This window comes from Etheostoma cragini, chromosome 19, assembly GCF_013103735.1.
Source record: "Etheostoma cragini isolate CJK2018 chromosome 19, CSU_Ecrag_1.0, whole genome shotgun sequence".
Taxonomy (NCBI): Eukaryota; Metazoa; Chordata; class Actinopteri; order Perciformes; family Percidae; genus Etheostoma; species Etheostoma cragini.
The window spans coordinates 2,130,932-2,147,858 of NC_048425.1; the positions used below are offsets into that span (position 1 = coordinate 2,130,932).

General features: G+C 41.6%; 2 protein-coding genes across 5 annotated transcripts; one reads left to right on the forward strand and one right to left on the reverse strand.

The window, feature by feature from the left end:
- The first annotated feature begins 362 nt into the window (after positions 1–362).
- Positions 363–4,810, forward strand: cmasa (cytidine monophosphate N-acetylneuraminic acid synthetase a). The gene is made up of 8 exons (XM_034857176.1): positions 363–684; positions 1,363–1,505; positions 1,668–1,823; positions 2,836–2,969; positions 3,460–3,554; positions 3,697–3,868; positions 3,948–4,113; positions 4,495–4,810. The coding sequence occupies exons 1-8, from the start codon at positions 461–463 to the stop codon at positions 4,707–4,709; spliced, it is 1,305 nt and encodes a 434-aa protein (XP_034713067.1). The 5' UTR covers positions 363–460; the 3' UTR covers positions 4,710–4,810.
- Positions 4,811–6,973: 2,163 nt separating this feature from the next.
- On the reverse strand, positions 6,974–16,603 carry LOC117935022 (E3 ubiquitin-protein ligase TRIM39). Of its 4 annotated transcripts, none has more exons than XM_034857133.1 (15): positions 16,441–16,603; positions 13,039–13,180; positions 12,537–12,777; positions 11,734–11,942; positions 11,433–11,537; positions 10,984–11,082; positions 10,670–10,903; positions 10,424–10,571; positions 9,177–9,224; positions 8,949–8,975; positions 8,788–8,852; positions 8,336–8,446; positions 8,002–8,138; positions 7,336–7,432; positions 6,974–7,234 (listed from the first exon to the last, which is right to left on the reverse strand). In XM_034857133.1, the coding sequence occupies exons 2-15, from the start codon at positions 13,177–13,179 to the stop codon at positions 7,082–7,084; spliced, it is 1,815 nt and encodes a 604-aa protein (XP_034713024.1). In that variant the 5' UTR covers position 13,180; positions 16,441–16,603; the 3' UTR covers positions 6,974–7,081. The 4 variants fall into 4 exon arrangements, with proteins under 4 accessions (XP_034713024.1, XP_034713023.1, XP_034713025.1 ...); XM_034857132.1 differs by having other exon boundaries at positions 10,984–11,079; positions 12,528–12,777; XM_034857134.1 differs by having other exon boundaries at positions 8,020–8,138; positions 12,528–12,777.
- Positions 16,604–16,927: the final 324 nt, after the last annotated feature.

Here is a 16,927-nt window from a genome sequence, read left to right on the forward strand (position 1 = left end):
CTGTCCGTCTGTCTGTCTGTCTGTCTGTCTGTCCCTCTGTCTGTCTGTCTGTCTGTCTGTCTGTCTGTCTGTCCGTCTATCTGTCCGTCCGTCTGTCTGTCTGTCTGTCTGTCTGTCTGTCTGTCTGACTGTCTGTCTGTCTGTCTGTCTGTCTGTCTGTCTGACTGTCTGTCTGTCTGTCTGTCTGTCTGTCCCTCTGTCTGTCTGTCTGTCTGTCTGTCTGTCTGTCTGTCTCTGGGCTATTCTGATCCCTTCCAGATGGCGGCGTTATTGCAACCCAAAGTTATTGGCAAACCGCCAGAAACGTCCAAAGAAGACGAAAAAAAAACAGAAGAGGAAGAAGAGGAAGCAGCAGCTCATCTGTGCTCCTTCTATGTCGAGCGACACTTCTTCGTCAGAGTTACCGTTTACGTAGGTGCTACTCGGGCAGTTTCACGTAAAAACCGCTGCTTTAGTCGCCATGGCTACCAAGAAAAGAAGTCGTTCCAGTGACCACGGGGAGCAGGACGGACGGCCGCCCGCGCACAAGCAGCATAAGACGGACAACCAGCGACACGTAGCTGCCTTGATTCTGGCGAGAGGAGGAAGCAAAGGCATCCCTCTAAAAAACATCAAAACGTTAGCCGGAGTCCCGCTGCTTGGATGGGTGCTGAGGGCGGCTGTGGACTCCGGTGTGTTTGACAGGTAGGTACGGTTAATGTAGGCTAACATTGTGATGCTAGCTAGATAGCTAGCTGTTGCTGTGAGAACACACAGTAACCTGTGCGTGTGGGCCGTTTAGGATTTTGTGAGAAAAAGGGGTGAATCTCACACAAATTGCAAATCACACACGTTTAGTAATTGTTGTAGCCAATTTTTGCTGCGTGCGTGTATGGCCGTGTGTGTAAATGGTTTGTTAGCCACTTCACCTGCGCACCTGTGTAGGCTACGTGTGCCACTCTAAAGGCTAGAGAGGTTTTTGTTTATTTAGGATTTAAGTTGTTGATTGAGACAAGTTCACTGTTTTCGGACATTTTAATAAACTGATTGGTTAATTGACTTCGGACGATGACGTGTTCTTAGTTCATTTATTTGAAGATACATTTTTTTTCTATTTATTAATTTCGATGTGGGATTTGTTTAAGAATTTTAAGTATTCCGTTTTTATTTCATTTGTTGTTGTTGTTGAAACTAGAATTTCAGTTTCACTTTTGATGGACACGTCTATTTTGTACAGTTTATAGAAATAAAGGAATAACTTTTTTACTAATTTCTTTGCAGGTCGCTGTATCAGTCAGTGTACCGTTCCCTAATGAAAATACACTATCACAACTATGATCTAATCAGTATGATATTGATGACAACACACCATCTTTTTCCTAGTATTTGGGTATCAACTGACCATGATGAGATTGAGAGGGTGGCTAAATCCTGGGGTGCCAAGGTGCACCGCAGGAGTCCTGAAGTCTCCAAAGACTCGTCCACGTCTCTGGAAACCATCAGTGAGTTTGTGGAGCTCAACCCAGGTATGTAAACCGCTCCAGGATGTGTAGTGCTAACCGTAGACTCCCAGCAGGCCTGGCTTTGTATTCATACCGCCAAGGTGTGTTTGATCAGTGACAAGGCGGACACAATAAAGCACCTGTGTGATTTTAAAGGCCATCCTACTGTTGACTCTCTGTTCACAGACGTGGATGTGATCTGTAACATTCAGGCAACTTCCCCGTGTCTCCATCCGTTCCATCTGAAGAACGCCCTGGAGATGATCACGGAGAAGGGCTTCGATTCGGTCTTCTCGGTGGTCAGGAGACACCAGTTCCGCTGGCAGGAGGTCAAAAAAGAATGTAAGTCAACAGATGTAGGACTGAGTGCCTTGTTCCTCTGCATCAGTGATTCTTAACTTTCACCCTCTTTGTCTTCTTGATTTGGAACTGGAATAGACAGTTTTTACTTGACATTTCAAAGAAAACGTGCATTAAATTAGATGTTGACTGTACAGTGGGGTTTGAAAGTTTGGGCACCCCAAGTAAGAATTTGTATTAATGTGCATAAAGAAGCCAAGAAAAGATGGAAAAATCTCCAAAAGGCATCAAATGAGAGATTAGACATTTGTATAATATGTCACAAAAAGTTAGATTTTATTTCCATCATTTACACTTTCAAAATAACAAAAAAATGACGTCTGCAAAAGTTTGGGCACCCTGCAGAGTTGATACCCCCCCAATTTATTTCTTGTTTGAGGTATCTCAAATGTAGTCTCAAATGATGTAGGACTGAGTGCCTAGAAAATAATCCCACCTTTCTTTAAAGATTGAATCTGCAAATGTTTTTTCTTCATTGTTAGATGATGCAGACTACATCACTGGTTGAGCGTCCTCTCCATGTACTAAGGCTCAGTCTTTGACGCACGGCCGCAGGTTCAATTCCAACCTGGAGGCCTTTGCTGCATGTCATCCCCCTCTCTCTCTCTCTCTCTCTCTCTCTCTCTCTCCCTTTCACATCTTCAGCTGTCCTGTATAATAAAGGCCTAGAATGCGGAACTTGAAGAAAAAAAACCCGTATTTATTTATTTGACTGGCACAATGCACAGCTCCTTAACAGTACCAGAGTTGGCTATAAAATCCTTTTCATCCATAGTCCCTGGGTAGAAAACAGAGATCAACATGCATGTTAAAAGGGAAACCTAACACTGGAGCCTAAAACGCTATCGTAGCAGTAAAGGACTACAATCAAATTTTATTGTATTTCACCTCACTAACAACAACCAAAACCCAAAACACTGCTCCGGCAACGAGAACCATATTTGGAGTGTTTGGTGGGATAACCCTTTTAACCCCTTACCCTGCCTCCTTCTAGCTGGTGAGTTGACCAAACCGTTGAATCTGGACCCGGCCAAGCGTCCGCGGCGCCAGGACTGGGATGGAGAGCTGTGTGAGAACGGCTCCTTTTACTTCACCACTAAAGAGCTAGTGCAGAAGAAACTGCAGCAGGTAAGTGACCAGTGGTGACCAGTGGTGACCAGTGGTGACCAGTGTTGACCAGTGGTGACCTTCTGAATGCGCAGCATGCATCCATGCAAGGATTTCCTTGGATTTGAAGAAAGTTGGGTAACACTTTACACATACGGTATCTACATTCAATTCAATTTTTTTTATAGTATCAATTCATAACAAGAGTTATCTCAAGACACTTTACAGATAGACCACACTTCAGAATTTACAAGGACCCAACAGTTCTAGTAGTCTCCTCCAGAGCAAGCAACAGTGCGACATAAGAGGGACATGACACAAGAACCCTAACCATATCTCTAACCCTTACCAGAACTTGTCATGACAAAAACCGAATGATATTTACTAAAAGAAACGTTGTGTCATTAACGTTTAAAATAAAAATAGATAAGTAAATAAATGAAGGAAGTCATTTAAAACATAAACATCAAAAAAAATGTTTGTTGAATTTGAGTTTGCGTCTCTCGTCCAGGGCGGTAAGGTAGCCTACTACGAGATGCTGCCCGAGTACAGCGTGGACATCGACGTGGACATCGACTGGCCTGTGGCAGAACAGAGGGTTCTCAGGTCAGCGGCACACAACACAACACACAATCTTTCATCCAGCTTGTAATCCATCGAAGGCTTCAGGGACTATACTGAAATCTGGATAATTTCATCTTTTGTTTCTCTTCTTCTTTTTTCACCCAATCTGTGCTTCTGTCTGCAGGTATGGTTACTTCGGCCGGGCCACGCCAGAGGTGGTTCGTCTGATGTTCTGCAACGTCTCCGGATGTTTAACGGACGGAAGGATCTCCCTGTCTGTGTCCGGAGAAGAGATGGTGTCCATCAATGCAAGAGACACCTCGGGGATCCGCATGCTGCAGGGAGAAGACATGGAGGTTTGGATTTCTACAAAGCATCGGTGAGCGTGCTCCTGTCTTGTAGCCGCACACTACCCCTCTGTCTTGGCTCCACTAGGTGGTGCTGCTGACCTCGGCCCTGGACCCCGTGGCCCAGTCGCTGGCCGACAGCCTGGCCAAGAGGACGGGCTGCGAGGTCATGCAGGTGGGCAAGGAGCCCCTGGACGATCTGAAGCGCATTGTGGAGCAGAAGAAGCTGGATTGGAAGGATGTGGCATACATGGGTAAAGCAGCTGTACCTTTAAGTATTTACTAGACTTTATTGTAGGGCTCTATTGGCGTCCATGATAAACTGTGTCAGGATCAGGCATGCAGTGCCAGGCATGCAGTGCCAGGCATGCAGTGCCACACTTTACCACAGCCTACAACCTCCATTAGCCTAGCTTAGCATAGCCACAGTAATTCTGTTAAGTTTCCTTGGGTTTCTTGAAAAGCGCTTCATAAAAAAAAAAGTTATTTTTTTGTTTTGGATTGTGAATGTAAAGTGAATTTATTTTGATTCTCACACAAGCCAGCAAGGTGTTAGTCAACTTTTAGCTGTGTTTTTTTATATGTATATGTGATGCCTTGCCTTCTCTTTCCCGGTTTTGTCTCCCCCGTTTTAGGTAATGACAAACAGGATGTCAAGTGTCTGAACCTGGCGGGTATGAGCGCCGTACCTAAAGACGCTCCGGTGGTGGCCATCAATGCTGCAAAGTACACGTGCCAAAACTGTGGAGGGAAGGGAGCCGTGAGGGAGTTCGCCGAACACATTCTCCTGCAGAAAGAAAAGGCCAAGGCGCAGATAGAGCAGCACCGCATCGACCGCCGCAGCTTCTAACTCTGAATGGGACTCAATTAAGTTCCCACGGAAAAGCTGTAGAATTAGTGCAGGTTATGCACAAATAACAGAAAGTAATAAAACAGTTTACATAAAAAAAATTAAAAAAAATGACCTGAGATGCAATATAATTTTAGAGTTTGTAGAATTACTGACAGTAACTTTTGATTTGGCTCTAAAATGTGAGATTATTCTCAAAAATGAAGTTTTTTTTTTTTTTGTATAAATTACAACAGAACCGGCGACCGAGTTTGAGCTTGAAGAAAAAATGTCGTTCCAAATGCACATAACAGGACTATCGCTACCAAAACACAAACCACTAGACTGAAAACTGCTCATCTCCTCTTTAAAAACAAGGACACAACACCAGGCTACAACTGATTCTCTAAGTGTGGAGGAGTTACGTATACAGTAACATGCTTCTTTTTTTTGGAAACCAACAATATACATGAAAAGATTGACCTATAACTTAGGTACTTGTAGTCCTTTTTTAAAATACCACCAAACAGTGCCCCTTTCAAATTAATATAAATGAAACAGAAAATGCGTTATAGAGATTAGATACAGCTCTTTAATTTTTATGATGCCTAAGTACTTAATTTTGAAGGTGAAGTATGAAATATTGTAAGTTCAGTGTCTTTAAAATGTTATATACATATATAAAACACTATAACTAACACTAATGTTTTGACAGTTTTTCAGGACGCTTTCTACATTTTAACCTCACATTGGCAGCTTTATTAAATGCAACAATCTGTGTGCTATATTTATGATTTATGGCAATATGTAATTTTATTTCTATCAATAGTTTTTTCCTTTTCCTCACGGATGATTGTCTTGTTGGATTGTTTACGTGTCATTTGGCTCATTTGTGGTTTTGTTCTATACTATTAATTATGAATCATAATTATAATTTTGTTGTGGGAATCATCTTCATAAAAGTTGGCTGTTAAAGATCATTGAAAGTCTCACTTTTATATTTTTCATATGCAGAGAATTGTTTTAAATCCTCCTATGGAGCCATTTTGTTGCTAACAAGCCATCACCCGCCGTTAGCATCCCATTGACTGCCATTCATCTTGGTGCCATTTTGACAGCAAATAGCTTTACATCTGAAGATAAACAATATTGTCATAACCACGCAACAGACTGTTGTGTAGTAGAGGGATTACCAAACAGTACAGGAGAAGCTCGCAGGCTGTTATGACATTACATTAGCTGTTTAATTACTAATGTTAACTAGCATGTTAGTTAGCAATAAGCTAGCATGTTAGTTAGCAATAATTGGTCTTAAAGTTGCCAAATTAAGTCATCGCCTTCATGATGCATGACCATCTTCATCATGAAGGATCTTGTATATATGCTATGTACATGTGTACATGTGTATATATAAATGACCTGCAGCCCTTTGCTGCATGTCACTGCCCCCCCTCCCCCCTTCATGTCTTCAACTGTATTGTCAATAAAATGCCTTAAAAATGCCCGAAAAAATAATCTTTAAAAATGAAATAAATAAAAAAACATGTCTTTCATGGTTTCTCAGAACCCAAGTTGTAAAACTGTTCTTAAAGGGATATAATAAAGGGAAAGTCAAACTTTTCCTCCAGAGATAATGGCCACATAAAGAATAATATCAAAGACATGAATCAGAGAACGTGATTGTTTTAATACATGACCGGCAAATGATTTCAGACACAACGTTCGTAGTCCCATTTGAATTAATAGACTATATACATTCACACAGCAACAGGAAGTTTAGGAAACCAACAGCAAAACGAGCTCGAAATCTAGCTATGTTTCAATCCAGGGGCTGCAGCCGTCTGAGGACACAAAGACTGAACAGAGCCGGTCTGGTCTACCTCCTGCATGGGTCGCAGCACAGCTCCCGTCGCCTAACAACCGTGTGATTAAAACCGTAACCACATTTGGTCATTTGGTCGCTTTTTTCTGATGTTTTTGTCCCTTTTTTAGTAGCTTTTGTTGCTTTTTTGTACTGAAAAGGTACAAAGATATGTCTGATGTCTTCATATTAGTTACGATACCCTTCATACAGTTAACAGAGGCTCTTTTTAAAATCTTTTTCTGACATTTATGTCACTTTTTTCAACGTTCTTTCATTGTTTCTTTCTTTTAAATGCTATAAAATTGAAGAAAAAAAAGGAATGAAAGTAGTAAACTGATCATTTATTTTACTTGTATATAGCGTTGTAGGGAACCTTACAAGTTGTTGTTTTTTTGGATGATTTGACGAAAGAACACCCCAATTTCTGATGTAGACGCTTTTTGAAAATGGCTCAAAATTGACCCGAGGACAACAGGAGGGTTAAAAACAAGAAAAAGAAGAGAACCAATAACTTCCAGGTGCCATCATGTCACTCCTTCAAGAGGACTGGCTTGATAATTAGCGGCCCGTTGTTCTTCCCAGATTTATTAGTGCAGGGGCTGAAGAACGGGAAGATGCACTCACTGAAAGTGTCAGTGAAAGTGTAGATGTGCATTTTAGCGTCAACGTTGTAGAAAGACACCTGTAGAACACACAGGAACATTTGAAAAAAAAACTTCACTTGGTTGAAAACAAAAGAAGCAACTGAATGAGATGTGTAACGTGTTTTATCTCATGCTGTACCTGTCCTTTCTCATAGTCCACAAATATCCCGATCGTCTGTGGACGGAGGCTCAGTTTGATGTCTGTGGAGGGTTCAGTGCGAAAAGCGTACTTGTTTCTGAGGAGAGGGATGAAGTGGAGGATAAGAGAAAGCAGAGGATTACTAGAAAGGAAAGGAAAGGGAAATAAAATAAAAAGAAAAGCAGAAGTTTGAGTATATTAAATTTTCTGAAAGTGATGCCCACTTCTGTTATGTTGTAGCTTTTGCGTTTGTGTTTTCCGTTAATGCGTTTTGATGAATTCGCAAAGCTTTTAGGAAATTCAGCCCCTTTGACACTTCTCAGCCAGGCTACGTTATAAAGATATTTTGTGTTCGCAGACAGTTGCCGGCCCATTTACACGTCCAGCAATGACAGAGCAACATTATTCACTCTCCTTTTAGCTCTTTCTTTGGTCCCCACCCCGTCCTGAAAAAAAACATCCATGTCTCCAGCTGCTAAATGTTCCACTTGGTTCACCAGCTCGTCTCCAACGTTGCCTGTCTGCAGTTTGGTGCTGAGCAGGTGGCATACGGTGGACTTTTAGAGCTTTTAATTGAAAACTGCAGCTGGAGACAAGGTTAATGACAACAAAGGTCCAGGTCTAAAAAGTTAAATATAATTAATTAAAATCTCTTTGGTTAACTACCTAATGGCAAAACCGTACTTGTCTCTCAGGCTGAGGAACCAGTATCCCTTGCTTGGGGTAACTTCAACCTTCCCCTTCCTGTTGCTTGATTGTTTGGCCACGCCCAGATCCCAGTCCGTCTTCCCGCCCACCTCCACCTGATCAAAGAAAGTAGGACGATAACGAACATATAATAGGAAGGGAGGACATGCATGTCAATATTTGGTCGTGTTCTGTTGACTTGTGAAATTTTTATTTTACATTAATATTTTGTGATCACGAGAGAGAGAGAGAGAGAGAGAGAGAGAGAGAGAGAGAGAGAGAGAGAGAGAGAGAGAGAGAGAGAGACTCTTACCTCCCAGTAGTGTCTCCCAGTGGAGATGGCCTCCCTCCCTATGACACAGACGACTCTGTCAAACCTCTCCGGATTGTCTGCAAGTATCTGGTGTTTGTCTCCACACCTCACCTGCAGAAACATAGACAGTTTTTTTTTTTAATCAAACTTCTTACAAGGTACAACACATTTGCTTCATAATTTTACTGTAATTGAAGGTGTTTCTCTCCAATGCAAATGTGAAAAAAGGCAACTGAATGGAGAATTTGTCATACCAAAAATCAAAACATAAGAAGATCTTTGTCCCAATTTATGGACATTTTCATGATTGTCTAAAAGTTTGTGATTGCATTAAAAACAGAATGATTTACAGTCTTTGTTCCTTTGAAACAGCGAGCTTGCAAATGAACTAAAAAAAGAATGAACTATATGAGTAACTACTTTTTGATATATTAATTTAACAGACGTCTTACACTCTTCATGTCCTCTGACAAAATCAGTCTGGGATGAGCGGTGTTGCAGTCCAGGGTCACATCCACTGTGTTGAAGAAAGAATAAAAATGTAAATCATTTTAGATTTTCTATATTTAATCTTTTCCGCAAGCTGCCTTTATGTGTCATCATGGTTTCGTACCTGCATACTCCTGTATCATTTTTATCCCTGCAGAAAAAAACAGGACAAAATGATGTTATGGCTCCTGTTTAATACACTGCATGGCTGTATATAATCACCCGTTGAAGGTGGAATTCACTCATGTTCTGTATAATGAAAAACTGTTTAAGGTAGGATGGATTGAGTCTCTACCTGGTTTACGTACAGTATGTTTAGCCTATTTAAGGTGGAGTGGGAGTGGACACTTACTGGGCTGTGGTCGGACCGGGCTGGGTTCCAGTACTGAGGCAGGAAAACCTGGAGAGGAATAAGGAGACTGTTAAAGCACTGTTTTATTGCTTTATTATACTTCATAGACCGTAAAAGTAATTGACAAAGCTTTGGGGTCTGAAACCTGCATTTCATCTAATTTCCATCAGGGGGAGACTCCACTGACTCCAAAAAGAAGTCTGTCTCTACAGAAGTCTGTGAGATAATGACCCTACTTCTCAAATGATTTATTACCTCAATAAAGGTTTTCGTAAGGTGGCCTTTATGGCCTCAATTGCTAGTATCAAGTCTTTGTCAATACAGCATGATGTTCATGTTTTAAATTATTGTCTCATTTTTTTTTTAAATAGACGATAAAGCGGGGGATGCAACAGGGCATGGCTACACGTCAACCTGTCAATCAGCACAGAGGCTTAGCAATGCTAACCATGGCACTTTGGACATTAAAACAGACCTTAGAACCTTCTGGGGTATTGTCCATGTCTTTTTAAACATTGAACCTCTCACTGTGTGTTTTCACTTCATCAAAGTTAATTTGGGTCTCCTAAAAATGTGATGTAAATGATTTTTTAGCGTTATGCTAACCAAGATAGCTAGCTAGCACTAGCTGGTAATTCAAAGGAAAGTCTGCAGATTTCCCCCTTTACCGTTTAGCCCGGCGCCGTTGCAACCATAAACAACACATTTGGTCATGTCATCCTCTCCAGCTCCACCCTCTTGTCACAAAATTGTCATGTCCGGTTGCAAAAAAAACAAGATGATGAAGCCCGAATCAACAACTTCTAGGCTTCAAATCGGTCGTCCACAAACTCGTGATGACAGATCTATTATCTATTGTCTATTATTTTTTTTACAGTCAATGGTCTGGCTCAAGGACTTAAAGAAGAAGGGTGTTTTTTCATAGAGTGTAGTTAATTATGTGTAAAATTGCTCTTTTGACACTACTCTGGACAGCCTTAAACACATTTTGGCCTTGTCATCCTCGCCAGTTTCACCCTCTTGACAACATTTTTTTCCATTTGGTGGCAAAAAAACAAGATTCCCCAAACTCAAGGCTTCAAATCACTGGGGGACATCATGGTTGCTACGTTCATTATATTTCAGTCAATGGTCTAACACGTGGACTTGGTTAGTGTGAATGGTGTTTTTTTTTTATAAAGCCTGGATCATCAAAGCTCTTTTGACTTTGTCTTGGTGGTTTTTCATGTGTTTTGCATTTCATTAACCTGTTTCTGCAATCGTCTTTAGATCTTCCTGAAAACTTTCCACCAGAGCTGCGAGCGACCTGTAGATGGTCCCTGTTCCCAGGTCAGAGTTCACCGACACTTCAGACCAGTCTTTGGACTTTGGAGGACTGGAGAGGTTGGGAAATGTCTGGAAAGTAGGCGTAAATAAATAAATTACAAGGATGTCAAATAAGCCCCTCAGGTTTCCCACAATGTTAATATCAGTTTCTCATCACATTGACCGACCTTGACACAGTGCATGTAGTCATCTGATTGGGCGAGCTGGGCTAAGGCGCTTTCTCTCCGCCTTAGTTCTTCAATCTCTAGCTCCAGCTGTCGAATCATGGAGTCGGCCTGGTGCTCGGCCGCCCTCCGGCTCATCTCCATCACCTCCATCAGCTCTGCCTGGGAGCGCTGGATAGCAGAAATAAGCTCTGACAACATGGAAACACTGCCCACAGTCTCTTGCTCCACCGCCAGCTGAGGAAAATAATGAGACTGTGATGTAAAACTTGCAAGACACCTTTCACAATTTGTATTTAAATATTTAACTACAATACCTCCAGTTCAGTCACGGACTGTCTGATCTCCTCAATCTTCTTGCTTCTCTGTCTGATCATCTCCCGGATCTCCTGCTCCGACACACTCAGCTGGTCCTTCAAGGGGAAATTACATAGACTGAAGGTTGGTTTATGGTTGTGCGGAGGCTACAGGCAAAACATTCGCCGTAGGGTGCGTAAGTAGCCTGGTTTGTGCGCTGGTGTGTGCGTTGAGCGTTGTGTGTGGGGAGCGGGTGATAGGGTAAATTAGAAGTGAGAGAGCGATGGAGATTAGCTTTGGAGGACGGACCAACTCTGTTAATCTGCCACAAAGTCTGCTAAGTGAGGAGGGCCGGGTGGTGGAAGTGACAAACAGACACAGCACTTTCACCGAAACACAACCATGAACAAACATAATAAGTAGTTTTGCTTGTTTGTGCTGAACTTCAAACATCCTTCTGTTTTCCCACCTTGGTTTCCATCCACTCGGTTTCGAGAGTCACTGTGTCGTGATCCTGGTGGTCCAAGGTCTCACATTCAGGGCAGATACATGCTTGATCCGACCTACAGTAAATCTGAGACCAGTGAGAGAGTGTTGCAGTGTTAAACTGTGAAGCATGAAATATAATTTAATATTTAAAAATTGCATGGTTAGAGGAGCCTATCATAGATTATTCTTCTTGTTCCTCAGAAAGCACAAAGAACTATAGGAATCAGACAGGCTGGAAATCAATGACAGATATTGATTCAAATAGTAATAACGTATAGTACCACTATTCCTCTGTGGTGGATCTCACAGATAGGGAGGCTCCGGCTGACCGCACCCCCAGTCACGGTGAACCTTCTCCGGCCGCTGGTGTGGGTTAACGTGGGAGGCGGCTGAGGAGATCCGGAGTAGCTTGTCAGGGCAGCAATCGGACTGGAGGTTGGTACCGAAGAAGCAAGTGAGGTTGGGACTGTTGCTGCCGGGATGGGCTGACCTACCAAGGTAGAAGATACGGGAATTGAAAGAAAAATCAAGGAATTTAAAGCTGTGAACCTTCTTAGATTCTGAGCTTCTTAAATACTCAGTTGGGCATTCAGTTCTCTCAATATCTTAACAACTATTAAATGGATTGCCATTACATTTCACACAGAAATTTGTAGTCTCCAGTTAATGTATCATTAGGACTTTAGGGATCTTCTGACATTGCATCTAATGTTAAGCAACCAGCATCTAAATCCAGTGTGTCCAACACTTTGGTTTGTGATCAAACATTTGCACAACTGGACAGTCATGTATCATCTGCATAATGTGCAACTAATCCAAGACAATTTGACAAAAAACAACGTTTTGGCAGATGGAGTTCATGACTTAATTACATCAAATGCCTGAATTTTTATCATCATAGTTGTTTATACAACGTGGTTGTATAAATCAAAACAGATGTTATAACTTGGAATTATCTATTTAATAATAAAACTCCAATTTCAGTCTGTTTCCAGGCAGCCAGGGAAGCAACACTGACTGATTGATAGCTAAAATTTCCCTAAAAAGCTTGAGGCTAGGCAAAACTCTTATTTACCTGTCTTACCTTGAGCGTCATGCGGCGTCGATGCCATTTTTAACTTGTGGTGAGGCAGCTTCTTCTTTAATTCATTCAAGAAAGGGACTGACATGCCTTCATTTCTACCTTCTCTTCCCACTCTCTTCTCATTCTGCCTTCCCCCGCTTGTAATGGGTCTGAACTGATCAACGATCTCTCGCAGTGTCCTGTTGATCTGGAGCTCTGGTCGCGTCTGGAAGCTCTTGTTACACAGAGGACACTGGAAAACCTGAGGGAGGAAGGATGGGTGAGAAGGAAAAATTGAAACCAAAGACAACAATGAACTGAGAGGAAAACATGCAAGCCATGGCAGTTGAAAAATGGGGGAAATACGTAAAAATGAATGGATCAATTGTCAAATGTACACAATATACTAACCCAAGTTTGTGCCGTCATGTATTAGTGTATTACTGAGGTAACCATCAGCTTTCTACGAAAGATTATTAACCAGTGGAAACAAACTTTAAAGATGACATCTGTACTCACACACCTTGCATACATCCCAGTATTTGCTGATGCAGGCCATGCAGAAACTGTGGCCACAAGGTGTGGACGAAGGGTTGTTGAACACATCGAGGCAGATCGAGCACAGGAACTGCTCATCTGACAGAAAGCTTCCATGTAAGGACATCCTGTGGACAGCAAGAGGAAGAGTGGAATCAATACAGATCAGTCAGACAGAAGTCAGTTTTTTAAGTAAAAAGCCCCTTTGAAGAAACATGATCTTTGATAGAGTTTAGAGATAAGGTCTTGTAATTATTACTCTGATGTTGCTTTCCCATCCCCTTCTTAAAGTGTCTGAAGATTACTGAGTGCCTCTTCCTTTGCTCCTTCACATATGTTTCACCACCATGTGTGTTTGGCTTTTTTGGACCAAAGGAACCTTTTCAGCTCTAAAAACCTGATATAGTTCCAAGAACCCCCTTTTTTATTGTGTCTGCACACCAAGAACTAGTAACGATCATCTGTCACTTCAGTGTTTTTATTGGCAGTGGGAATGCAAATAGAACGAGTCCCCAGACCGGTTTGGTCTAAAAACTCATTTAAATGTGCAGTGTGTGTGTGTGTGTGTGTGTGTATATGTGTGTACCGTTGTTCAGAACAAGGTACACCATCAAACAAATAAACCTTGCTATGAATGCACTGGTAAGGATTACAAAAGTTAGTTTTATACCTAACACTTCACCACAAAATTGGGTAGCTGGATTAGGGAGAAAAAGCATGAACCTCTGCACATATTGCTGCATATAACATCTCTCCGACAGATGAGAAGAAGCATCGGAAGAGGCTATTGTTAGTTCTTCATACTTTCCAAAATGATTGTTGTCACAAGCATAAAGAAGGATCCGTTTTTCTCTCAGGAGGCAGAAGTAACAAAAATCTAAACTGTCCCTTTAAGATAAAAAACACACTTCTGTATAAGAAAATATATTGGGTAGATTGGTATATAACTTTGCTCTTCTTTACTCAAGCATTAAAAGCATGACATGATGTGTTTTGGATGCTTTTATATAGACCTTAGTGGTCCCCTAATACTGTATCTGAAGTCTCTTTCCCGAACAGCCACTAGATCCAGTTCCACAATGAGCTTTCCATAATATGTGTTATTTCTGTGTCTGTTGCTATTGAAGAGGAGAGAGGAGGGCAAGGTGGAGGGTGGGGGTGAAGCCTTGACCAACTGCCACCTTGCTGGTTTGAAAGTCATGATGTCTCTCTATTTCTCATTGGCGGGTCAAATTATCTGGGTGGGAAAAGCAGAGAAAGGGGAGGTAACTTTTCTCCTTATGACCTCATACGGGGAAGATTCCAGATCGGCCCACCTGAGCTTTCATTCTCTCAAAGGCAGAGCAGGATACCCAGGGCTCGACACTGACAGGCTGACACCTATCACCCACTTAGGGACCACAGGCAGGCTGGGGGAACGCATATTAATGTTAAAAGAACTCATAAAGTGACATTTTCAAACTTCAGGACAAACTTCACACTTTTTGCCACACCACTGCTAAGGTTTTAAACACAGAGTTCGTCAGTGTCTCGTTTTTTTTGGTTCAGCTGTTGGCAGTGTGACAGCTGTTTGACCGAAGTGAAACGACAGAGAGGAATGGAAACTAATACATACCAGGCCGTTTGGGTCTTGTAATTTGGATAAGGCAATGCCATCAAAACCTACTTTGTTTTGACTGCATTGTGTGATGCTTGAATTAAGATGGGTAAAGGAGGTTTTTAATGCAGTGTTAACAGAGGGAAAGCTGGAGCTCTAAGAGATAACTGGTCCATTTACAAAAATCTCCTCTGCTCTCATAAATCAGATTAGCACAGTCAGAAAACTAAAGAAATGAAGTAGAGCAAGATTCCTTCTGGATTTACCACACAGTACATAGAAACACACACAGACTGAAGTGTGTGTCACAGAGCTAACACAACAACAACAACAACAGCTTGTTCTGAGTTTGTTTAGTTAGAGCAGACCTGTCCACTTTTACATACTTAGACAACTTGTTTTTGTATGGAATTATTTAAATAAACATGTTTTTTTGGCGTTCAGGCCTTCATCATGACAGTATAGACATGGGAATGAGAGATGGGGAATGACGTGCAGAAAAGCGCCAAACCCTGTGACCCCCGCGTCGGGTACTGAGCCTCTATAGATAGACGCTCTCTCCACCACTAGGCCAACCACGCACCCTATTTCAAGTAAAATGTTGAACATCAGTGGAAATTGAACTGTTTACTAGCGTTGTTTTTACCAGAAGCTACCAACTAAATGCACCTACACCTTAAAACAGTATTACACTAATTCCCAGTCGAGTTTTTCTAACTCCACAGTCCCAGATTTCTTTGCATTTCCAAACTTGTAGTCCTCAGACCCAACCCAGGCTGACTCAAGAGACATCCCTTGAGGTATTTGATTTTATGGAATAACCCTTTAATATTGATGGAATAACTGTTTTAATCTTCTGTAAACAGTACACAGCCATTTTGATACCATCTCCTATAGGTCGGGATGAGTGACTTACACAATCTGGCCCCAGACGTGTTTTTTAGTGGCATGTTAGGCCTTTATGTAGCAGGACAGCTCAGACATGAAAAGGGAGTGAGAGGTGGTATGACGTGCAGCAAAGGGCCGCAAGTCGGAATTGAACGCTCAATACGTGGAGCGCACGCTCTCCTAGGTGAGCTACTCAGGCACCCCCAAATGTGGTTTGTACAGGCTAGAAACGTGTCCCGGACTTCCCTTGCATTTATATCCAACATTGCAACATGTAACTTTGAGCACAATTTCCCAGAAGGACAAGTATTTGATGCCAAGACACAAAGATTAAGGAAGCAAGCTTTGCCTGTAACAATGCGTCATCATCATCATCATGATCATTAATATGAATAAGTAAATATTAGCTGATTGAGACACCCCTGCTAACTTAATATAAGAGAGGGCGGTAACCAACGGTGAACTGGGATCTAAATAGGCTTCCAGTGCACATTTCTTTACTTAAGTACACATTAAAATGTGCAAAACAACCATTGCAGACTCGCTTTTCTCACTATTTCACAAAGAGAATTTACACTCTTACAGATGGTTCCTCATTGTATAATGGAGATACAGGAATTTATTTTAATAAGGAAGTTAATTTGGAACTGCAACATAATCAATTAGTCAATTCAGAAGAACATTTTTCAAGCACAAAATGCTTTTCCCTGTTTACTTCAAGTGCAAACAGAAATTAGACTGTTGGACAAAACAAGACATTAAAATAATTGTTAGTTGCAGTTATCAAGGCAAATGTTAAGACCCATTAAGTGACAGAGATCAGTCCCTTGTTTTTTTTAAACCTTTTCTTCGTCATAAGCATTAAACATGAGATGTATTTATTAATTAAGTAAAAGTTGATACCTTTCCCTGTTGGTAGGCCTGATTTTTAAATGGATCCCAAAAGCTCCAGATCCGGTCTGCTGTTTCTTGGTCTTGCAGGTCCAACTGAAGTTTGGTTGCTCCCAGCCTGACTTATGAAGTGCCTGCTCCTCAGACTGTGACACGTGAAAGGCGTGTATGTGCTGTGAATTTACTCTCTCGTTGATGAAAAGTCCACGCCCACTCGTTAGTCTTTCTGTGTGGCAGGTAAATGTGGCAGGACTGGTTCAGTGAGGAGAATGATACACAAACACAGAATAGGCCAATGGTCACAACCTTTCACCTAAATGAAGGTTTCTCTTACCTCAGGCAGGGTCATATAGCTCCATGGGTGAAAGGTAACTGCATTTTTTTAGCAAACAAAAGAATTTCACCAACCTGTGAGATTGTATCTGAGATTGTATCTGATGCGATAAACATGATTAACCTGCAAGACATTGTGATCAGAATTAGCACAAAATGAGTATTC